This window comes from Bos indicus, chromosome 23 (genome assembly GCF_029378745.1).
Source record: "Bos indicus isolate NIAB-ARS_2022 breed Sahiwal x Tharparkar chromosome 23, NIAB-ARS_B.indTharparkar_mat_pri_1.0, whole genome shotgun sequence".
Classification (NCBI taxonomy): Eukaryota; Metazoa; Chordata; class Mammalia; order Artiodactyla; family Bovidae; genus Bos; species Bos indicus.
In genome coordinates this window covers 49,815,038-49,839,048 of record NC_091782.1, presented here as the reverse complement: position 1 = coordinate 49,839,048, position 24,011 = coordinate 49,815,038, and the positions used below count along the sequence as shown (strand labels likewise).

The following is a 24,011-nucleotide window of genomic DNA, read 5'->3' as shown; positions in this document are numbered from 1 at the left end:
ATGCTTTCTAAGGCCCACTTGACTTCACATTCCAGGATGTCTGGCTCTAGGTCAGTGATCACACCATCGTGATTATCTGGGTCAGGAAGCTCTTTTTTGTACAGTTCTTCTGTGTATTCTTGCCACCTCTTCTTGATATCTTCTGCTTCTGTTAGGTCCATACCATTTCTGTCCTTTATCAAACCCATCTTTGCATGAAATGTTCCCTTGGTATCTCTAATTTTCTTAAAGAGATCTCTAGTCTTTCCCATTCTGTTGTTTTCCTCTATTTCTTTGCATTGATCACTGAAGAAGGCTTTCTAATCTCTCCTTGCTATTCTTTGGAACTCTGCATTCAGATGCTTATATCTTTCTTTTTCTCCTTTGCTTTTCACTTCTCTTCTTTTCACAGCTATTTGTAAGGCCTTCCCAGACAGCCATTTTGCTTTTTTGCATTTCTTTTCCATGGGGATGGTCTTGATCCCTGTCTCCTGTACAATGTCATGAACCTCCATCCATAGTTCATCAGGCACTCTATCAGATCTAGTCCCTTAAATCTATTTCTTACTTCCACTGTATAATCATAAGGGATTTGATTTAGGTCATACCTGAATAGTCTAGTGGTTTTCCCCACTTTCTTCCATTTCAATCTGAATTTGGCAATAAGGAGTTCATGATTTGAGCCACAGTCAGCTCCTGGTCTTGTTTTTGCTGACTATATAGAGCTTCTCCGTCTTTGGCTGCGAAGAATATAATCAATCTGATTTTGGTGTTGACCATCTGGGGTGATGTCCATGTGTAGAGTCTTCTCTTGTGTAGTTGGAAGAGGGTGTTTGCTATGACCAGTGCGTTCTCTTGGCAAAACTCTATTAGCCTTTGCCCTGCTTTATTCCGTACTCCAGGGCCAAATTTGCCTGTTACTCCAGGTGTTTCTTGACTTCCTACTTTTGCATTCCAGTCCCCTATAATGAAAAGGACATCTTTTTTGGGTGTTAGGTCTAAAAGGTCTTGTAGGTCTTCATAGAGCCATTCAACTTCAGCTTCTTCAGCATTATTGGTTGGGGCATAGGCTTGGATTACCGTGATATTGAATGGTTTGCCTTGGAAAGAAACAGAGATCATTCTCTCGTTTTTGAGATTGCATCCAAGTACTGCATTTCAGACTCTTTTGTTGACCATGCTGGCATACAGGGGGGGTCTTAATTCCCCAACCAAAGATGGAACCCCCACCCTCTGCAGTGGAAGCACCAGAGTCTTAGTAATCACTGGACCGCTAGGAAATTTCCCTCAGTTGTTCTTAGGAGATGCGTAAGTGAAGTTGCTCAGTCGTGTCCAACTCTTTGCGACTCCATGGACTATAGCCTACCAGGCTCTTCCATCCATGAAATTTTCCAGGCAAGAGTACTGGAGTGGGGTGCCATTTCCTTCTCCAGGGTATCTTCCCGACCCAGGGATGAAACCTGGGTCTCACGCATTGCAGGCAGACGCTTTACCACCTGAGCCACCAGGGAATCAGTGTGTGGGACCGTGTGTATGGAGAGAGTGGGAGATAGGCCAAGTATTAGCAATTAATAAGCGGAGGATGGCTACGTGAATGCTCATTGTACAATTCTTTAAACTTTCCTGTTGCTATAAGCCTTTTTTTTTTTTAATGGCGGGGACGTGGGATTGTTGATTGGATAACACCTTTGGGAGAAGGCCAAGGGTAAATGCATACAGAGTGAGTGAAAGTCACTCAGTCCTGTCAGACTCTTTGCCACCCCATGGACTGTAGTCTGCCAGGCTCCTCTGTCCATGGGATTCTCCAGGCAAGAATATGGAGAGGGCAACCATGCCCTCCTCCAGGGGATCTTCCTGACCCAGGGATCGAACCTGGGTCTCCCGCACTGCAGGCGGATTCTTTACCGTCTGAGCCCCCAAGGAAGCCCAATACATCCAGAAAGCGGGTGAAAACAGCCACTTCAGGAAAAAACCGGAAGAGACCTCTCAAACGCCCCACTTCCCGGGCCGTTTCCCTATTGGCGGTTCCAGTCACGTGGCAGAGTGGCCCCGCCCCTGCCCCAGAAGCCCGTGCGTGCGTACGCGCCGCCCGCAGTCTCTCAGCTTCTTCCGGGAGCCGGCACTGGCGGTGGAGGCCATGGAGGCCGAGCTTCCCCCGGTGGAAGAGCGACGGCGGCTGCGGGAGGAGCTGAGCGAGTTCGTGGAGAGCTGCCGGCGGACGCTGGAGGAGGTGACGGCGTCGCTGGGCTGGAGCCTGGACCGGCTGGAGCCCGGGGAGGAGGCGGCGGCGGCCGAGGTGAGAGGACCGCGGGGCCGTCGGCGGCGGGCAGGGCGCGGCGTCTGCAGGGCCAAGAGGGGGAGCGCGCGGGACTCGGGGGCTGTAGCCTCCCGGTCGCTCGCACCGCTCCCGGGGAAGCCGAGGAATCGCGGCGGGCCTGCAGTGAGATAAGCGGGCAGGCCTGGGGTGCTGCTTGGCGGCTTGCCGTGTCCTCCGCGCGTGGATTCCGCCTTGGCACCAGATTCGGGGTCGGGAGAACTGGGGAGTTGATGGGAAACAGTAGAAACAGTGACAGACATTATTTTGGGGGTCTCCAAAATCACTGCAGACAGTGACTGCAGCCATGAAATTAAAAGACGTTTGCTCCTTGGAAGAAAAGCTATGACCAACCTGGACAGCATGTTAAAAAGCAGAGAAGTTACTTTGCCAACAAAGGTCCATCTAGTCAAAAGTATGGTTTTTCCAGTAGTCATCTATGGATGTGAGAGTTGGACAATAAAGAAAGCTGAGTGCCGAAGAATTGATGCTTTTGAACTGTGGTGTTGGAGAAGACTCTTGAGAGTCCCTTGGACTGCAAGGAGATCCAACAAGTCCATCCTAAAGGAGATCAGTCCTAAAAATTCATTGGAAGGACTGGTGTTGAAGCTGAAGCTCCAATACTTTGGTCTCCTGATGCTAAGAACTGACTCATTTGAAAAGACCCTGATGCTGGGAAAGATTGAAGGCAGGAGAAGGGGATGACAGAGGATGAGATGGTTAGATGGCATCACCGACTCAGTGTACATGAGTTTGAGTAAACTCTGGGAGGGTGATGGACAGGAAGGCCTGGTGTGCTGCAGTCCGTGGGGTGGCAAAGCATTGAACACGACTGAGTGACTGGACTGAACTGAATCAGGTTCTGTGTCTGGAGAAGTGGGGAGTTGCGGGTCGCCTTCCTCTGCCACGAGATGGTGCACCTCTGACAGGGGTGACAGCATTCTAGGACTATTGAAGGATTCGGTACCAGCAGCTCTCCCGGACGTTAGGATTGCTTTGGGAAGAGACATAGGCAAGTGTGTTAGGGTCAGCAATCGTGATCTTTAAAAATATGCATATTATTTACTTTGGCTGCGGCAGGCCTCAGTTGGAGGCACGCAAGCTTTTAGTTGCAGCATGTGGGATCTAGTTCCCAAGCCAGGGATCGAACCCGGGCCCCCTGAATTGGGAGCAGAGTCTTAGCCACGGGGACGACCAGGGAAGATTGGGAGCACAGAGTCCTAGCCACGGGGACCACCAGGCAAGTCCTCAGTTGTTGTTGTTTTTAATGAGATGAAAGGAAGTGCTCATGTGGCATCATACTTCATGAGGCCTTCATGAGGCCTACTATGCTTTACGGGTTTATGATTTTTTAAAAAACCCTTTCATTGTTTGGAGGTATAATTGAGGCTGTGAATTCTGTTGAGTGTAGCCTCCCAGGCCTTTCCACATCACTGTGCTCCCAGCAATGTAGTAAATTTAGATTTCTTTTATTAACAGTTAAATAGCTCTTTGTTTATGTCACTTACTGTACATTACCTCCTTTAGTACTCACAATGACCCTATGAGGTAGGTCCCCTCAGCCACCTTTTACAGATGAGAAAACGAACCGAGAGAGGTGAGCATTTGTCCCAGGACTCGTTGCTGTTAAGTGGTAGTCAGGATGGGAACCCAGGCATTCTACCCCTGAGAGTCTTGTGTGCCTCGTTGCTTCGCTGCCTCTCTACAACTCCACTCTAAAATTCCGAAATTCTTGGGAGTTCTGCAGTGGGCCGGTGGTTAAGGCTGCCTTCCAGTGCAGGGGCGTGGGTTCAGTCTCTAGTGAGGGGACTAAGGTTTCACATGCTGTGGGGTGTGGCCAGGAGTTAAAAAATAAAATGAAATTCTGATAATCAGTTGTGGGTGTGCATCTCATGTTTGCAAAACCAACACCTGATATTCAGGAGAGTGACTGGCATAAAGATCCTGGTAAGCGGCATTGCTAATTCCTAGACCAGTGCAGTACAGAAAGGCGGTGAATCTTCACTTCTCTGCTGGAGTGCTTTCATCCTGTAACTGAGTGCACAGCAGTCAGTTTCTACCCTCCAGTGACTGCTGGTGGTGAGGGGGATACAGAGAGTAGCCGCTGTGTGCTACAGTGTGAAAAAGTCTGTGAAGGGTGAGTCAGGATGGCTGGAGGGCACGCGGGTTATTGTAGGCTCTGGGGTGGACGGCCACAGCTTCCTTTGTAAGGTGAATTCTAAACTGACAGATGAAAGGAGCTAAATTAGCTAGGTGCAGCACAGAGAAAGCGTCAACAGCATGGGTAGAAATCCAGAGATAAGGCTATGCACAGAACAGGAAACCTTTGGAAGTTAAGCATAGCTAAGAGAGCTTGGGATGTGGGGGAAGAGGGGAACGGTGGCTGGTGGGGGCCAGAGCTTAAAGGTCCTTGTACAGCTGTGTTGAAGAATCTATATGTGTGTGTGTATATATATATATGTGTATATATTTTTTTTTTTTAATGAGAACAGTAGGGGGAGACATGAAAGTACTTGAAGCCAAAGTGTTAGTTGCTCAGGCAACTAAATTTTAATTTAATAAAATTATAACTGCTTATGTTTATTGAATGTGTGCTATTTACCAGGCCCTGTCTGAATTGCTTTATGTGTATGAATTCAGGTATAATTTATTTAATCTTCACCGTAGCTCTGTGTGAGTAGTCCTGCTGTTAGACCCATTTTACAGATGAAGAAACTGAGAGAAAGGAAGGCTCCTGACCTTGACTACGTTCGTACGGTCATTAAGTGGCAGGCCTCGGACGCACCCTAGCTGTGGTGTGGAGAATGGAGGCAGAGGGAGCAGATGGCAGGGGCTCTTGTCACCTCGGATGGAGAGGACAGTGTCCTGCAGGGACTGGGGCAGGGGCGGGGGTTATGGGTAAGGACCTCCGAGTTCCTCAGGGGGAGATGGTCAGTGAGGTTGTCCAGGCAGTGAGCATACATACATCTTTCAGGAAGTGGGCTTTGAAGGGTTGGAGCGGGACAGAGGCTGTAAGGGGTAAAGAGAACCAGGGAGGTTGTTTTTTAACGTGTACGTACACTCACACGGGAAGTGGGGTGGAGAGACTTACAGAAGAGGATGCAAAACATTTACTGGGATGGTTATTTCTTGAAAAATGATGTACCTTTTCCTTTGCTTCTGTTTGATCTTTATAGGATGAAGTTGCGATATGCCCGTATGATTCCAATCACCACATGCCTAGATCGTCTTTAGCAAAGCACATGATGTCTTGTAGATTGAGGAGACTGGGCTACACCAAAGAGGAAGAGGTACCGTATATTTATCATGTGTATGTCATGTGGTTCATGCGTTAGTAAATCCTCACAGTGTGGAAGGTGTAGTGTGAGGTTTTCTGAGAAAATAATAGTCATTTGTGAGGTGCAGTGGGATTTGCCTTGTTTTGCAAATGATTGCAAGAAATGCTTAAATGATACTAAACCTATTGTTGGTTTATGTCAAATATTAAAGTAATCATCTGATACTGAAGGACATTAAAATTTGTTTTTTTTTTTTTTTTACCATTTAGGATAAAATGTATAATTCTGACTTTTTCTATGAGAATGCGAACGTACCTTCAATTACTTTGAGTAAGTATTATTATAATTTTTAAATGTCTTAGTGAAGCTGTATGTGTATAGGTATTTATATTCATTTGTGAATTATCAGAAGAGTGGGCTTTGTAAGTATCCTGATGATTGATTAAGAAAGGTATTGCTTACAGTGACACTGGTTTACTCAATCTGAGATTTAGAGACCAGGTTTATAATGCACACCAGAAATCCTCTAGAGCATCCTACAATAGGGCACACTCCTGCCTTCTTGGTTATAACAAAACCTGGCCACACACATACGTTGAAGATAGAGCCAAGGATGGAAACGTGTTCTGAGTGTTCACCGATTACACAGAGATTAAAATCTTGGGCTCTGGAATCAGAATGCCTCATTTAACTAATTCTGTCACTAATAGTTGTGTGGCTTTCAGTAAGGTAATTAACCGATTTTTTTGCCTAGATTTCTTTGTAAAATAGGAATGATGCTAATAACACATGTAAGGAGGATTAAATATCACATATGTAATATGGTTATCATACTGCCTGACACTTAGCTGGGATTCACGAAATGTTAGATATTACACTGGTTGCTAAAATTTGCGGCCGCAACTGCTGCGTGCTTGATTATATTAATAGTGTTTTCTGAACTGCTCGAAGTCTGGTTACTTATTGGATTCTGGTGGATCAGAAAGAATTCTGCATTCAGATGACCACAGCAGCAACGTGGGTTTTAAGATTCTGGAATGTTTCTCAGTGTGCCCAGAGAGCTTGGATTATTGGAACCTAGTTACTAATTCCATTGTGGACACTGATGATTCATGTTGTGTTTATGGATTTTTTTTTTTTGACAGATAAGGACTCACAATTCCAGATAATTAAACAAGCTAGAGCTGCAGTTGGAAATGATGGTGATTATTATAATCAAAGTAAGTGGCATCATAGTTTGAGCTAATTAGTTAGACTGTTTTTCTTCCGTAGCGCATATCACTAATTTTCAAGAGAAATCTCGTGAAAACATTTATGTGGAATAGGTTAAGCTTTCCATCTGACATTAGACTAAGTATTTGGTGTCAAATAAATGCCCTGAGTAGACTGTCTCACCCTGAGATTTCCGCTCTCATGAGCACTGTTATTGTTGTTACTGTTGAGTTGCTTAGTCGTGTCTGGTTCTTTGAGACTGCATGGATTCTGGCCTGCCAGGCTCCTCTGTCCATGAGATTTCCCAGGCAAGAATCCTGGAGTGGGTTTCCATTTGCTTCTCCAGCGGATCTTCCCGACCCAGGCATTGAATCCCCATCTCCTGCGTTGTAGGCAGATTTTTTTCCACCGAGCCACCTGGGAAGCACCTCTCGAGAATTAGCCCGATGTTACATGTAAGGATGTTGAAGTGCAACATGAGAGGAAAGGCTCAGGCTGAGGAAGACCCAGCCCCGTCCCTGCCCCTCGTAGTGAAGCACGGACAGTGTTAGATGTACAATTTCAGAGGGTTGTGGGTACCTGGTGCCCAGCTTTGGAAGCTGGGGTAAGAGATGCTACCTAGGACTTCACTTTAGCAGAGACAAGCTTAGAATTTTAAGTTTCAGCTTTTAGGAAATTGGAAGAACTTCATCCTTCAAAATCATAGAAGTAAATGGGTAAATGGAATTAATAGATTTCTGACTCTAGGTAGAACATCCAGCCAAACCCTGACTGGTTCCTTTGATAAAGGTTCTCAGTTGTCTTTGAGCTTTCTGAAGGTACCTTTCTCTGAGTACCTAACCTTTTTCTTCATTGTTTATGTTTAAGGTCATGACCCTGTTGTTGTAAGCCAGTATCTGGGCTCAGTTTCTCCCTCGATCGCATTGTGGCTTTGGAGGGAGGAAGTCTGTTAGTCTCAGTGTGTTGGTAGCAGCCAGAAGCATGTTTCCTGTGTTTGCTGTTTTGAAGGATCCATGTAGTTCCAGGTGTTACTCTTTGAGAGGGATGTTTGACTCTCATCTAACTCAAAGAGATACTGAGCTGTGGTCAGTTAAGCCTTTTTTGGCCATTATTCAGTTAAGACCCAGTTAAAAAGTAGAGGATTTTATTTGTGTGTTTTGGGAGAAGTTACTAGTTTTAACTTTATTTGATCTTAGCTAGTGAGATTTACTGAATTTATTTTATCTACTCCAGCATCTGTTTTTTTCAGATAAGGAAATAAACCCTGTCCAGCAGAGGTGATGAAAGAAATTTTGGGGTGCTTGTTCTAAAGTTCCTCAGTACTTTGCTATTTTAGAAGAGATTCTTTTCGTTTTGTTTTTTTTTTCCAAAGCGCTCTTGTGTATTTCATTTCTCTTTGACATCATAGTTGTGATAGGTTAGACAAGTATTTTCTCTTCCATATTAGGTGAAGAAATAGAGGAACACAGAAGTGAGTTAACACTTTTGTGCTTTAATATAAGCTGGATTGAAAACCTAGCTCTGAATTTTGTGGATTTGAACGTTGAATTTGGTTCTTTACAAAAGCAAACAGTTACTTTAAATGAATAGTTCTTTCAGTAGATAAAAGGAACTTTGATTTTGGATTTTTGTACTGTCTTAATATTTAATTAATTGTTAAGGACAACTTGTTATATCATCTGTAATCCTCTTTTTAAAACTTTTTTTCATTTTATGTACAGCTCTGCAATTTCTCAATAGAGATGATTTTTTGTGGCCCACTTATGTCTTACACATTTAAAACTTTTTACCCCAGGACAAAAATCTCTTTAATATCTCATTGATGTTTACTTTGAAGGAATGATTAACATGAGCAGCTTTACATTTTCCATATAATTAATATTTTGTTGGTTATGTACTAAATTTTAAGTTTCTTATATTTTCATTTCATTGGTCATATCAAGCCCAAACTCAAGGTATAGAATTCTCAACCTGTTAATCTTTGTCAAAGCTTGAACAGGCATTAGATCTACCTATTTACTTTCAGATGTAGTTATGTTGGAATAAACAGTCATTTTATATTTGATGATCTTTTTCCTTCAATATTAAAAATTCAAGTCACTGTACTTGAATTTCATGACATCTGTGTGGCTGGTGGCCATGATTTGAACATGAGTTATCGGGCTAAAGCATCCTAAAGAGATGGAGATGACGGTTCTAACCCTGATCTTTTTCTCCCACTTGTGAGACTTCAGTGGATCATTTTATCTGTAACAGCCTCATTTCTGCGTCTCATGTTAGGAAATTGACTTAGTATGAATTCTTCACAAGGTTCTGAATCCGTATCTTCGACACAAGTTAATATTTAATACTGTTAAATATATCATTATTTAATGTTAACATTATTGATATTTAATATTGTATTTCACACATGTGAGATGGCATGTGATGGCCACCAGGACTAACGGAAGAATGAGAGTTCCAGTTACCGAGAAAGTAGAGTGGAGTTTCAGTCTGGGGTGATGGCAGAGTTCTGGCGGTGGGCAGAACTGAGGGTGCGAGTAGGAAGGGTGTGCTGACTGCCGCCGAGCTCTCCACCCAAAATGGGTCAGATGGCAGATTCCATGTTGTGTCTATTTTATGGCAATTTTTAAAAACTATTCTTAAAAAAGTACATAGAGGGTCACAGTTAGTATGACGACAGCTCATTCAGATAGATCTCCAAATCTTATAGAAACTTCATCTGAACTTTTTACGTTTTGTGGAAATGTGAGCTTCTTTATTTTTTTCTTTTGTCAGAAATATCTATGTTCTGAATGATTTGAATGCCGTTTGTTGTTTAACTTTTCCTGTACTTTTTCTTTTTCAGTAATTGGGGTGAGTATAAAGAGGAATTAGGAACCTGAATGTACTCCTTATTTAAAGATATGCAGTATCCTTTTTGCAAATGATATCCTTTTAAAAGTATCATTCAAATTTCTAAACTTTATCTTAATCACTGTCAAAACATTATAGTGTTGACTTGGAATTTTAGTTGAATTTCAAAGACTTTAAGTATCAGTCTTGACCAGACAGAAATTTTAAGATGAATAAAGAAAACTCCAAAATACTTTAAGGAGGAAGTTACACTTCTTTGCTTACAAAGAACAGGCAAAGGTTTGTGTGCAACGTGTTTTAAAATACATCAGTGTTGTTTTCATCTTTGTTTTTCTTCCAAAATATGTAGCCTATAATCATATAAATTAGGTTTATCAAAGATAACTCACTTTTGTATTACTAAATGAAGTGTTCAAAGTCTGGCTGCATAGAGGGGCTTTTCCTCGTGTTTGCCAGAATTAGAGTAGGAGGGATTGACAGTGGGGAACCCTTCCTGCCCACTAATTCAGAACCTCTTACTAGTAAGATCGTTACCCGTCGCTGTTACTGCACGCCCCCAGTTCAGTGTAGCTCTCCTGGTAACTTAGAGCCTGTGACGTCGTCCCTCTTCTCGCGCCGTCACCCTTAGTTCATGGTGGGCTCGCATGTGAATTCTTGCTTTGCCACTTCGTAAGTATCTGAGAAGAGCTACTGGTTATATATTGCCCTGTGAACCTGAGTGATGACTTTAGGGTGACCTGGCAAACATTAAAAGGATTCCTTTAGTAGCTGGTGTTCTTTGTTTGCATTCATGGATAATGAAGTCTAGAAAGAATCTTTTTAAATTGCTTTATTTACAGTTACAGTAATTTTTTATTTCTTTGAGAAAATTTGAATCTCAAAACTTTTCTTCAATGTTTAATACATCGTATCAAGGTATTGTATTTACTTTTTTTCATTAATGAGCAGATTATAGAAAGTTCTGTGATTTTGGGGGGATGGGGCACTTGCTGTTGACAACTTTCTTCAGTTTGGTGAAGCCTACCTGCTGCTGCTTCTGAAAATTAAAAGACGTTTTAGTCTCAGTGTGTCTTTCTCTGATCTGAGGAAGTTTGGGATTTCCGCCCCTTGGTCCGTAGCTCTAAGTCATTGCCCGAATGGGATATATTTTGACTGAACCATATCGCTTGGTGTCTCATAAATATGTTTTTAACACATTTTTTGTATTTCTATATTTTATTTTCAAGGGGGCTGTAATGTGTATTTCCTATTAAAATCATTTTCCTTCACCTTTTGTGCGGAAAGGCGTATATAGAGAAAATTCATATCTACTTTTACAGTATGGGGAACCTTTTAAAAGTTTTTTTTTTTTTTTTTCCAATGGGCAAATTGTCTTATGGTTATTACTGTTGCCTTCATGGGATCTGTCCTAACACTGTCGGGGGGAATAGCCCACACCCACGTCCGCCCTTTCTGTGGATGCAGCATTCGGGATAGAGTCAGTGTTGGCCATTAGCACACAGGTGGCTGTTCTGCATGTTCAGGGACTGCTACGAAAACAAATGGCTTGTGTTAATTAAACGTCACATTGTTACCATGCACGTTTAAAGGTGAGTATCGTGGGTCGTAAATCCAGAGCTTCATGTATTATTTATCCTTGTGATCTTATTTTTACTCTAGGGCTGTATTCTTCATTGCCTATTGAAGTTCCTCTGAATCACAAACGGTTTGTTTGTGATCTCACTCAAGCCGATCGTCTTGCCCTCTACGATTTTGTAGTCGAGGAAACAAAGAAAAAACGCTCAGATTCTCAAATTATCGAAAATGACAGCGATCTCTTTGTAGACTTGGCTGCCAAAGTCAATCAAGGTTTGAGATGAATATCTTAGTTTTCTATTTCTTAATTGTCATTTCGTCCTTTAAGTGTTATTAAGATGATTTGTCAGGCCATTTTGAGTTGGAATAGGATGGTTTTGTATCATCTGATATTAACATATGTTAAGGTGTTTACTTAGTACTTGAAATTTTGTTCTCTGATTGTTACACCAAGCATACCTTTCTTCCGTAAGAATGTTACTTAGAACTGGGCTGTTACTTTAATCTCTGTACTTAAAACACTCTTTATGTTCAACTAATGGCTAGAGAAAAGGAATGATATAAAATAGTCCATTTATACAACATAAAATTTTTGAAGTGCTACATTAAAATATAAAATATCAGATGATTATGGTGTTCCTTCCCTCTAATTCATAAGAATTTAGAGTTTCTGATGATGTAATAATTTTATTTTGTTCTTTTATTAGATAATAGTCGAAAAAGTCCGAAATCTTACCTTGAAATCCTGGCAGAAGTGAGAGATTACAAAAGAAGACGCCAGTCCTATAGAGCTAAGAACGTTCACATAACCAAGAAGTCATACACCGAGGTAAGTTCTGCGTGATTGTGTACAGCCTTGTTGAACACACAGGTTTCCCGTACGCAGTCATTGCCTGTCCCGTGGTTTCCACAGTTGCCGAGAGGTTTTCTGAGAGGACGAGGCTCCATTGTGGTCACGTCTGATTTGTATTTGCTCCGTCACATTCAGACCCAGCCTTCACCAGGCCAAGGCTCTCCAGGGTACAAAGACCTTACGTAAAGAGGTTGTACAGTCTTACAAAAATACTGCTTTTGAGAAAGTGATACTGCATCATGATGAGAACATAGATTTTGGCTGTAGACAGACCCAGGCTTGAGTTTTGATTCTGTAATTTATTACTGTCTGTTTGACCTGGGCAAATGATTTGAGCTTTTTAAGATTGAGATTTTTTTCATTTTTGCAGGGTTATCGTGAGATGTAATGGAAATAATGCTTATGGACAAAGGAATTTTTAATAAATAGCTTTTTTTGGCAGAAACTTAGTCCTTTTATGTACTCTACTAAACATTTGGGCTTAAGAAGTGTTTTGGTATAAATTATTTGTAACTTACAGTATTATGTATATAATAAAATTTAAGTGTGTTGCTGCTACTGCTGCTAAGTCGCTTCAGTTGTGTCCGACTCTGTGTGACTCCATAGATGGCAGGCCACCAGGCTCCCCCGTCCCTGGGATTCTCTAGGCAAGAACACTGGAGTGGGTTGCCATTTCTTTCTCCAGTGCATGAAAGTGAAAAGTGAAAGTGAAGTTGCTCAGTTGTATCCAACTCTTCGCAACCCCATGGACTGCAGCCTACCAGGCTCCTCCATCCATGGGATTTTCCAGGCAAGAGTACTGGAGTGGGGTGCCATTGCCTTCTCCGTTAAGTGCATTAATCCGTGATTTAATTGCTAAGTTGTGTCCCTGACTCTTCGACCCCATGACCTGTGCCCCACCAGGCTCCTCTGTCCATGGGGTTTCCCAGGCAAGGATACTGGATTCCTCCTCCAGGGTATCTTCCCGACCCAAGGAGTGAACCCCATCTCCTGCACTGGTAGGTGGATTCTTTACCACTGAGCCACCAAGGAAGCCCGTTATCTGCATATGATCTCTGTTTATTTTACACCCACTCACTCCCTCTCTCCTCCTGCCCCAGCAGTCGGTGGTCTGGGAGCAGATCCCGGATGTCTTTCATCTGTAAAAACGCCCATGTTTCCCACCCTTTTAGTGGTTTATCGTATCTCAGTGGTCTCCAACGTACAGATGAGTTGCGCTACTGCAGACAGGACACAGGACTCACTCGTGTGTGTCCTTCTCCCAGATCACCCAGGGTTGACTCGTGCCCCCTTCCTGCGTGTGCACTCTGTCTTTCTGCGCGTGATTTCTAAACTCTTCAGGCTGAGTTAACACGTGTCATGATCGTGTGCCCCTGAATCCTCAGTGTGTTGCCTGTTTGTGTTTCTTAGACTCCACACCTCCCACAGTCCGCCGTATCGTAGCTCTCTGGAAATGTTTAACTGATCGCGAGCAGTACCGTCTGCTCGTTTCTCAAGCAGCTTTCTTACCTGGCAGTTGGTTCCCCCCCGCCCGCAGGTGATCCGGGACGTGATCAACGTGCATATGGAGGAGCTGAGCAGCCACTGGCAGGAGGAGCAGGAGAAGGAGGCAGATGGGGCGGACAAGTATGTCGTCGTGTCTCGGTGGAAGCGGTCCTCTGTCGAGTCTGTTGACTGTCACTGTCCAGCTGGGTCCGAGCACCTCCAAGACCAGTCACAGCACACTGTGATTCATCCAGAGGCTTCTTCCTCTTCCTGTTTCCACAGTCGTAAAACATACCATGCAGAGCTGTGTTTCTTTGCCTGTCCTCTTACTGGAGTGCAAGATTATGCATATTTACTTGGTCTCTGCTATAGAATGTTGGGCTCGAGGCTGGTCTGTCGTGGAGATCAGTGGTTGAAACTAGTTGACCGTTCTTTCTGTCTCAGGAGCGAAGAAAGACGGTCGGCCTCAGTGGACTCGAGGCATTCTGGGGGGAGCCATCTGGACGGCGAGTGTTCACGGCATAGACGGGACCGAAGTCGGAGCCCACACAGGCGGAAAAGAAATAAGGACAAGGACAGAGGCTGGGACTCCCGGAGAAGGAAGGAGAGGTAAGTCCGGTGGGGCGTTGTTTGTTGCCGAGCTGTTTGCTTCTGACACATGGACAGTCCTTCCGTCACAGGCCATGTCGAGAAAATGGAGTGTGAGCACCGCGAGGTCCGGGAGCAAACAGCCTGTGAGGGTCCTTCACGTGTGTCCCGTTGCAGGGCGGCTGTCCACAGCTCTGCGGGCGTGGCTCGGTCCGCCTGCTCGGACCTGGTTTCCCTATGTCATTAACTGCTTCTCAGCAAGACACAGGAAAGGAATGTCTGGGCAGAAGGGTGGCCGCGTTGCAGAGGTGTTTGCCTGGGTCTTCCTTCCGTCCCTCAGTATCTGCCCCTCCCTTCCTGTTTTCCTGTCATCGTTCTTTCCTTCTCTTGCTAATCCCTCAGATAAAGGGCGTTACTGAGTCAGAGGAAGGCCCAGGCTTTATGGCACTCAGCTCGGCCCTTGTTGGGATTCCTGATAGAGGTTTGATCAGTGGGGAGATATAAAGTGATACTGAGATAATGCAGGTTGGCGGAGGCCTGTTCGTGTGTCCCAGCCACTTAGTGGACACACGAATCACTCCGTGGACCTTAGCTTGGCCAGGTCTGCCCCTGGATTCATCTGTTTTCCGCTCTGCTCGCCTGCCCCCGCACGTCTGTCCTGGTTGGCGATGACCAGCATCCATCCTCCTAAGCCAGAACTCGAGAGCTTGCTAGCTGCTGCCTCACTCCTCGCCGTCTGGGCTGGCTGTCATCGGTCCTGCGTGACGGGGCCCCTCTCACGCTCCCTGCCCCTCCGCCCTGAGCTCTGTCCTCTGGGAGTTTTCCTGGTTGTTCTGTCTCCATGCTGGTGCTGTATGGACCTGTCCCTCCCCAGCTGCTGGAGTGAGCCTTCACCTCTCAGGGCCTTTCAGCAGCCGAATGCTCGTGGTTTACAGCAGCTCTCGAGGCCTCCGGGAGCAGGGCACTCGGCCCTCCACTCTGTGTTTTGCCCACACCCCTTGATCCATAGCATCTGCCCTAGCCAACCCGGGCCACGCACTGTTCCTCGTCCCCGCCGTGCCTCATCCGTGCCTTTCCACCTCCTGTTCTGCTGCCTCTTTGTTCTTTTAAACTGCTCCTCAGCCTTTAAGATGCAGCTTCGTCATTTCCGCGAAGCCTTTTTTTCCCCATCTTGTTGCCACTCTGCCCAGCACCTGCGTTTCATTGACCTTAAGTTATTTTTCTCCGTACTGGACTGAGCTCGTTGCAGGCAGGTCCGTGTCTTGTTTAGTGTCATTTGCACAGTGCTTGTCTAAAAGTAAGATCTTAAGTGGTATCTCTTCAGGATCAGTGGTGATCAGGAATCAGGCTTATTGGTTTAATAATTCTGCTCATCTTGTTATCATTCAATTCGTAGGTTTAAAGCTAGCTATGAGTTCAAAATGTGAAGTAGTTTCTTGGTAGTCCCTTTTGATTCATTTACTGAAGGATAATATCTGGTCATTGCGTACACATCAACTCTTGATTAATTAAAGAAAATTGTGCTTTTTCTGGTTTCTTAGTTCTTCCTCCTCTTAAGTAATTTTTGACATGTCCAATCAGTCCCTGTTGACTGATACACGTTCAGATCAGATCAGTCGCTCAGTCGTGTCCAACTCTTCGTGACCCCATGAATCGCAGCACGCCAGGCCTCCCTGTCCATCACCAAATCCGGAGTTCACTCAGACTCATATCCATCAAGTCAGTGATGCCATCCAGCCATCTCATCCTCTGTCGTCCCCTTCTCCTCCTGCCCCCAATCCCTCCCAGCATCAGAGTCTTTTCCAATGAGTCAACTCTTCGCATGAGGTGGCCAAAGTACTGGAGTTTCAGCTTCAGCATCATTCCTTCCAAAGAAATCCCAGGACTGATCTCCTTCAGAATGGACTGGTTGGATCTCCTTGCAGTCCAAGGGACTCTCAAGAGTCTTCTCCGACACCACAGTTCAAAAACATCAATTCTTCAGTGCTCAGCCTTCTTCACAGTCCAACTCTCACATCCATACATGACCACAGGAAAAACTGTAGCCTTGACTAGACAGACCTCTGTTGGCAAAGTAATGTCTCTGCTTTTGAATATGCTATCTAGGTTGGTCATAACTTTCCTTCCAAGGAGTAAGCATCTTTTAATTTCATGGCTGCAGTCACCATCTGCAGTGATTTTGGAGCCCAGAAAAATAAAGTCTGCCACTGTTGGCACTGTTTCCCCATCTATTTCCCATGAAGTGATGGGACCGGATGCCATGATCTTTGTTTTCTGAATGTTGAGCTTTAAGCCAACTTTTTCACTCTCCACTTTCACTTTCATCAAGAGGCTTTTGAGTTCCTCTTCACTTTCTGCCATGAGGGTGGTATCATCTGCATATCTGAGGTTATTGATCTTTCTCCCGGCAATCTTGATTCCAGCTTGTGCTTCTTCCAGTCCGGCGTTTCCCATGATGTACTCTGCATATAAGTTAAATAAACAGGGTGACAATATACAACCTTGACGAACTCCTTTTCCTATTTGGAACCAGTCTGTTGTTCCATGTCCAGTTCTAACTGTTGCTTCCTGACCTGCATACAGATTTCTCAAGAGGCAGGTCAGGTGGTCTGGTATTCCCATCTCTTTCAGAATTTTCCACAGTTTCTTGTGATCCACACAGTCAAAGGCTTTGGCATAGTCAATAAAGCAGAAATAGATGTTTTTCTGGAACTCTCTTGCTTTTTCCATGATCCAGCGGATGTTGGCAATTTGATCTCTGGTTCCTCTGCCTTTTCTAAAACCAGCTTGAACATCAGGAAGTTCACGGTTCACATATTGCTGAAGCCTGGCTTGGAGAATTTTGAGCATTACTTTACTAGCGCGTGAGATGAGTGCAATTGTGTGGTACTTTGAGCATTCCTCGGCATTGCCTTTCTTTGGGATTGAATGAAAACTGACCTTTTCCAGTCCTGTGGCCACTGCTGAGTTTTCCAAATTTGCTGGCATATTGAGTGCAGCACTTTCACAGCATCATCTTTCAGGATTTGAAATAGCTCAACTGGAATTCCATCACCTCCACTAGCTTTGTTCGTAGTGATGCTTTCTAAGGCCCACTTGACTTCACATTCCAGGATGTCTGGCTCTAGGTCAGTGATCACACCATCGTGATTATCTGGGTCGTGAAGATCTTTTTTATATAGTTCTGTGTATTCTTGCCATCTCTTCTTAATATCTTCTGCTTGTGTTAGGTCCATACCATTTCTGTCCTTTATTGAGCTCATCTTTGCATGAAATGTTCCTTTGGTATCTCTGATTTTCTTGAAGACCCTGGTCTTTCCCATTCTGTTGTTTTCCTCTGTTTCTTTGCATTGATCGCTGAAGAAGGCTTTCTTATCTCCTCTTGCTATTCTTTGGAACTCTGCATTCAGATGTTTATATCTTTCCTTTTCTCCTTTGCTTTTCGCTTCTCTTCTTTTCACAGCTATTTGTAAAGCCAATAGTCTCAAAACCTAAATATGGATGATTTCCTTTAGTGAGGATAAGTTGAGTGTCAGCAGGAAGTACTCTTTGAGACCCACCCTGAGGTGGGATGACCTGCAGGGAGCTGAGCTGGGAGCCGGGATACGGAGCTCAGAGCTCTGAGTTCCTCCTGTGACTCCAGAGTCCTGTTTGAAGTGAACTCTAAGGTCATCCACCTTGTACATATATTTTAAAGCACAGCTTTAAAAAAATCCATTTCCTGTATCCTCATCTCAGTTTTGTCCTGTATTTTTAGTGATACTTTTTTTGCTTTACTCTTTAAAAAAAAAACCCAAAAACTGTTCTGTTTTAAATGCATGTTTTAACTTGCTCTGGTTTATATCTGATGTAAATACATTGCTGTGAATTATTATTTTAAAGCTTTGGTCATGTTTTTTCACCTCTTTCGTTTCAGGGATGGGGAAAGACATCACAGTCACAAAAGAAGAAAGCAAAAAATGTAAAGCGGAGTGTCTGTGCACACGGTAATTAGGCCTGGGCCCCGGTGACCAGCACGCTGGTGTCTGGCATCATTGCTTTCAGTAGGAGCATGTGCTTGTCGGCCGTTCAGTGCTCATATCATTATTTTTCAATAAACACCTCTCACAGCATGAGTACATGATGATGCTCTAGGGCTTCGTTTTCCTAGTTGATCGCCTTTTGTTGCTGATTGTGTTTCATTGTCTTTTTTTTTTTTGTATAATTTATGTATCAAAATATTCTTTAAAGTGTGTGTTTAAGCTGTGTAACTAATAAATAAATGCATTCTTACTGTAGAAAATTAAAGCTTACAGATAAGGCCAAACAAGCCCTGGAGCACCACCTGTGGCCCCCTCGGGGGTAACGACTGGTGAACTGTAGCAGAGAAGAGAACCCAAATACGCATCAGAAGAGGAAGGGCAGACTTGTGATAGAGCAGCATATCAGACTTGAAGAGATAAACTGTATTATCATGAATAGATCTAAGAGACATGATGCTAAATGAAGAAAAGCAAGTTTCAGAAACACATCCAAGTTCCATCTGTGTAAAGAACAGCAGTGCACGTTTCTGTGACTTCTTATATGTATATTAGTCACTCATTTGTGTCTGACTCTTTTGTGACCCTGTGGTTTGAAGCCCACCAGACTCCTCTGTCCATGGGGATTCTCCAGGCAAGAATACTGGAGTGGGTTGCCGTTCCCTTCTCCAGGGGAACTTCTCGGCCAAGGGATTGAACCCAGATCTCCTGCATTGGCAGGCAGATATTTTTACCATCTGGCCACCCTATATGTATGTAAATATATTTTTAAAGGTTCAGAAGAACTTTCAAACTCGACAGTGGTTACTTGGGGGAGGAGGTATAGATGGGAGAAAGGATGGGAACCAGGATTGGAAGGTGGTCAGAGGGAAGTTTAGCTTTATCCACAATTTTAATTATTCATGTTAATTTTTTAATAATGTAGTATTTGTGTTTCACTTGTTAATTAAAAATAACTCCTTTTTTTTTTGTAAATCAGCTTTATTAAGGAACTGTTTACATATAATGAAATTCATTCACTTTAAGTGTACATTTCATTAAGTTTTGATAGACTTATGCCCCTCCTCCATGTAACCTTCATCTCAGTCAAAATAGAGAACGTTTCTGTCTCCCTCAGGTTCCCTCAGAGCCCTTTTCCCAGTTTCTCCACCAGCAGCCCTAGACAGACTCGGCTCTGGTTTTTGTTGCTGTTGATGAGAAACGTCTTTCCCAGGATCCATGTAAACGGAACGCTCCTGCACACTTCTGGCCGCCTCTGTACAGGTTGGTCTGAGCTGTGTCACATGACTGAAGCGACTTAGCAGCAGCTGCAGCCTGTCCTCCTCGTATTGTACTGTACGCTGGATCGTTCAGGTGAAAGTTTGACCTGAAATGTTAAACCTTGTACGTGAAGAGCGGTGTCTTGAATCCGGGGAACCCAAGTTAAAGATTCCCCAGTGAATTCCACATAGAAATAAAACCTTGATCATTTGAGTCTGTAATGGACAACGCCAGGAAGGTCGACTGTATCTAGATCCGATTGGCTGCTGGGCCAATGTATGGAAGAAGCACTGATTTATAAGGAGGGAATCACCTTAGCAGTATGAAGCCCTGTTAGTGCCATTGTATGTAATTTCCAAGTGCAAAATTCACATTTAAAAGTCTTCAAAGACTTTGGAGTTGACATAATTTTGAGCTGTATGAAATTTCTACTTTTGTAGGTCAGATCCATTTGATCAAGTTTCATGTAATATAACAGTTTATAATGTTGTTTGTTATGATTTCAGTGACTTTACTAACTGGAAGACAGTTTACTAAAGAGTAAAACTGAAAGATGTACTTGGGCTTTTAGTGTGAGAGGGGGAAGGAGTGGGGGAGGTGGGACGGGAAAAATAGGATGGTGTGCGTGCTTTAATGGATCGCTAGATTCACTTGTGTGCAAGAAACTGCCAAGTTTTTGTTCAGGTGACTGTTCATGAGGTGTATCTGTATAGTCTACTTGTCTTTGGTTTTAGTATTAAGATAATGATGGCTGGGAAACTTCTTTCTCTCTTATCTGGGGCTGTGAAAAATTGGTATCATTCCTTCTTCAGTGTTCAGTAGAATTTATAAGTGAAGCCATTTGGAACTAGAGTTTTCTTTGTGGGAAAGTTTTATCTATGAATTTAACGAAATGAATCTATTTCAAGTATCTATTTCTTCTTGAATAAACTTAAATAGAAGAAAATTGAATCAAGGCCAAATGAAGCAGAAGGAAGATAACAGGAGCATAAATTAATGAAATAGAAAACTGAAAAGCAATACAGAAAGAAATAAAAGCTGGTTTTTCAGAAAGATGAATAAACTTGATAAGCCTCTAGGCTGAAGGATCTAGCCAGGAGGGGGTGGGGGGAAGACAAGTTACTGATAACAAGAATGAATGTGGAGATGTTGCTATAGATTCTACAGACTTTTAAAATGATGAAAAGGAAATATGAACAATATACCAGTAAATTCAACAATTTAGATGAAATGGGTAAATTCTTTGAAATGCACACTCCCTGCAGTTGGAAGCATAGTGTCTTAACCACTGGACAACCAGGGAGATTATGAAGAAATTTAATAAAACGTGTAAGACCTGCATGCTGAAAATGATGCATCTTGCTGAGCAAAATTAAAGACTCAAATGAAGAGACACTGAAGCTGAGGGTGGTCATCCGATCCATTAAACCATAGGTAGCTTAATAGTGCCATGGGCTCAGTCGTGTCTGACTCTGCAGCCCGTGGTCTATAATCCTGCCAGGTCCTTCTGTCTATGAAATTCTCCAGGCAAGAATATTGGAGTGGATTGCCATTTCCTACTCCAAAGGATCTTCCTGGCCCAGGGGTTGAACCCAAATCTGTATTGACAGGCGGATTCTTTACCACTGGGGCACCTGGGAAGCTCAGCTTGCTTAATAATGAACTGCCTCACCAATCAAGCTGGCTTTAGTTAGTTTTTTTTTTAACAAAACCTTGCCTGTAGATCAGGCCTCAGCACTGGGCTTTCAGGAACGTGGCATCAGCTGTATCCAGTTCAAGCCCCAGCTGGTTAGGACTGGCTGGAGCCCTCAAGACCCTCCAGCTGGAGCTGAGTTGGAAACCCTGCCTTCAGAGCATGCAGACGCTAGTTTTCTGAGGGACGTCTGATGGTGAAGCCTGTAGCTTGGTGCCTGCACTAAACCAGGTTACCTCGCCGTTTCCTTCTCCGTAAGCTAGCTCTTCCACGCTCCCCATGCCTCAGCTTTATCCCGTAAGTATCCCAAGCCCCTGGCCTTCGGGGAGGCGGATTTGAATTGTTCTCCCGGCTCCTCGTGAATAAACAACCCCCTTCTCCGCTGCACACCTCAGCGTCTGGCTGGCTGCGTGTCAGACAAGTCTGGTTTGGTAACAGCACCATACTCACAGACTGTTTTAAGTTACCAGTTTTCTCTAGATTGAACAACAGTTTCAATGCAATTTCAACACATTTCCAGAGGCTTTTCTTTTTTAGAAGCTTGTTGTTGAGGAAATTGTTCAGTCACTAAGTTGCATCCGACTCTTTGCGACCCCATGAACTGCAGCACACCAGGCTTCCCTGCCCTTCACCATGTCCTGGAGTTTGCTCAAACTCATGTCCATTGAGTCAGTGATGCACTCAAACCATCTCGTCCTCTGTCGTTCCCTTCTCTTGCCCTCAGTCTTTCCCAGCATCAGGGTCTTTTCGAATGAGTTGGCTCTTCATGTCAGGCAGCCAAAACATTGGAGCTTCAGCTTCAGTCCTTCCAGTACATGGTCAGGGTTGATTTCTTTTGGGACTGCTTTTATCTCCTTGCTGTAGGGTATACCACCTGAAGAGTGTGGGAACCTTCCTGCAGGTCGTGAGTTTTGACTTCCACTTCCACTGGAGGTGCAGCACCCAACCTAGGAATTCTAATCCCAAAGAGGCAAAAAGAGCAAGCATGAGGGCATCAGGAACCAGACCACACTGGAGATGGAGACGGTCCTGGGAGGCAGAAGGGAAGGAGATGGGGGAGCGGTGGGGGAATCCTGTTTGAAGAACAACCAACCACCACAACGACCCTTCCCCCCCAAAGAAAATTATTGTTGGGATAGAGTTTATTTGATTCTTTGGAGAAAAAGAACAATCTGGATCGGAGGAGGCAAAATTACAGTTTTATTGAAAAAAAAATTTTTTATGACGAATAAGATACATTTCCTGTAACTTTGTTGCCAGGTTAGAATGGGACTGTCAACTGGAGGCAATGGTCTGTGGGGTTTGTGAAAAAAGATTCTGCCTCTTCAGACACTTCAGTTTATTGCTGCTGCTGCTGCTGCTGCTAAGTCGCTTCAGTCGTGTCCGACTCTGTGCGACCCCACAGATGGCAGCCCACCAGGTTCCCCCGTCCCTGGGATTCTCCAGGCAAGAACACTGGAGTGGGTTGCCATTTCCTTCTCCAGTGCATGAAAGTGAAAAGTGAAAGTGAAGTCGCTCAGTCGTGTTGACTCTAGCAACCCCATGGACTGCAGCCTACCAGGCTCCTCTGTCCATGGGATTTTCCAGACAAGAGTACTGGAGTGGGGTGCCATTGCCTTCTCCGTTCAGTTTATTAGGGGTGGTCACTTATAGAAGGTCACTAGGCAGGCTGTGAACAGAGAGGCCACGTGAACGGGGAGAGGACTGTCTGGGAGATTTCTAGACCTTCCTCTCGGTTTGGCTGTGAACCTAAAACATCCCCCCCTGCCCCAAAAAAACTATTTTAAAAATATTAACAAAAGTGCCTTTGTTTTCCAGGAGAAAAATTAAGACTTAAAATTTTCAAAAAATTCTAGGAGGTCAGAGGTTTCAGAGTAATATATAGTCAGAAATGAAACAGTTTGTTTCATATTTTTCTGGCTTCCTTTGATGAAGTCACATTAAAAGTCAAAATGGAGAAGCAAGTCTAAATCTCTGAGCCTCAGGCCTTCAGAATTGGGGGCAGTTGGTAAGCTGGATTCCCTGCTGAAGGGAAGCACTGCCTTGGGTGGGGGCACTCACCTTAACCTTGTTAGCCGGGCACCCCGTCACCTGGCATCCCACCCCAAAGGTCACATGGCTGAAGGACAGGCCAGCACCCCCTTGGAACATGGGCTTGGTTACACGAGTCCTTCCACGAGTGTTCACGTGAGAACACTCTTGAAGAAACCAATTTCATGAGTTGTCGAATGTATCATGCCATCCAGAAGTAAAACATTTCAGAACATTTCAGAACCATCTAGGCCAGGAAGGAGCAATGTATTTGCAGGACAAAACAGTTTTGCAGTGAGTCTGCTATGGGAGCCGAGAGAGGCAGCTGTCTTAGGTGGAGAGAGCATTCTTTTACTGCTTTATGGAGGATTTTCACTTTCTCAGCTACTCTGCAAACCAACTACTTAAAAAAAAAAAAAAAAAACAACTGTATTACTGCTGGGTAGATAAGGGTGGGAGGCATTTCTGTCTAGGGACCAAAGTCACGCAGGAGGAAAGAAACAGGCTGGCTTTCCCCTTGTGTGTGTGTTTTTTCCTGAGCTGAGCAGGAGAAAGTAAACCATCTTTCTTGCTCTTTGCTTGAGCTGGAAGTGCACCAGGTGGCAGGAATGGTGCTGGTCTCAGAGAAGCGCCTCGGGGTCGAGGTGGATTGGCACTCACTCCACCCTCCTCGTGTGCATTCCTGAACCGGGGACGTTGCAGGCTCAAAGCCACGTCTCCGGGCTCCGTCGCAGCAAGGGTTGCTGTTGACACAGAGGATCAGCCAGCCGTGAACCGGTGGGCGTCTGCTGGCGCAGTTGCGAGCAGGTGCAGGAGTCGTTTCTGCGGCAGGAACGTGAGCCGAAGACCCCGGCAGAAAGCGGGCCAT

At 44.2% G+C, this 24,011-nt stretch overlaps 1 protein-coding gene across 3 annotated transcripts; it reads left to right on the top strand.

Moving 5' to 3' along the window:
- Positions 1-2,067: 2,067 nt before the first annotated feature.
- SNRNP48 (small nuclear ribonucleoprotein U11/U12 subunit 48) lies at positions 2,068-20,370 on the top strand. Of its 3 annotated transcripts, none has more exons than XM_019986108.2 (10): positions 2,068-2,275; positions 5,470-5,583; positions 5,841-5,901; positions 6,717-6,791; positions 11,299-11,487; positions 11,922-12,043; positions 13,605-13,693; positions 13,997-14,161; positions 18,057-18,126; positions 18,429-20,370. In XM_019986108.2, the coding sequence occupies exons 1-9, from the start codon at positions 2,117-2,119 to the stop codon at positions 18,103-18,105; spliced, it is 1,023 nt and encodes a 340-aa protein (XP_019841667.1). In that variant the 5' UTR covers positions 2,068-2,116; the 3' UTR covers positions 18,106-18,126; positions 18,429-20,370. The 3 variants fall into 3 exon arrangements, with proteins under 3 accessions (XP_019841667.1, XP_019841666.1, XP_019841665.1); XM_019986107.2 differs by having other exon boundaries at positions 18,419-20,370; XM_019986106.2 differs by having other exon boundaries at positions 2,069-2,275; positions 18,057-19,908.
- Positions 20,371-24,011: the final 3,641 nt, after the last annotated feature.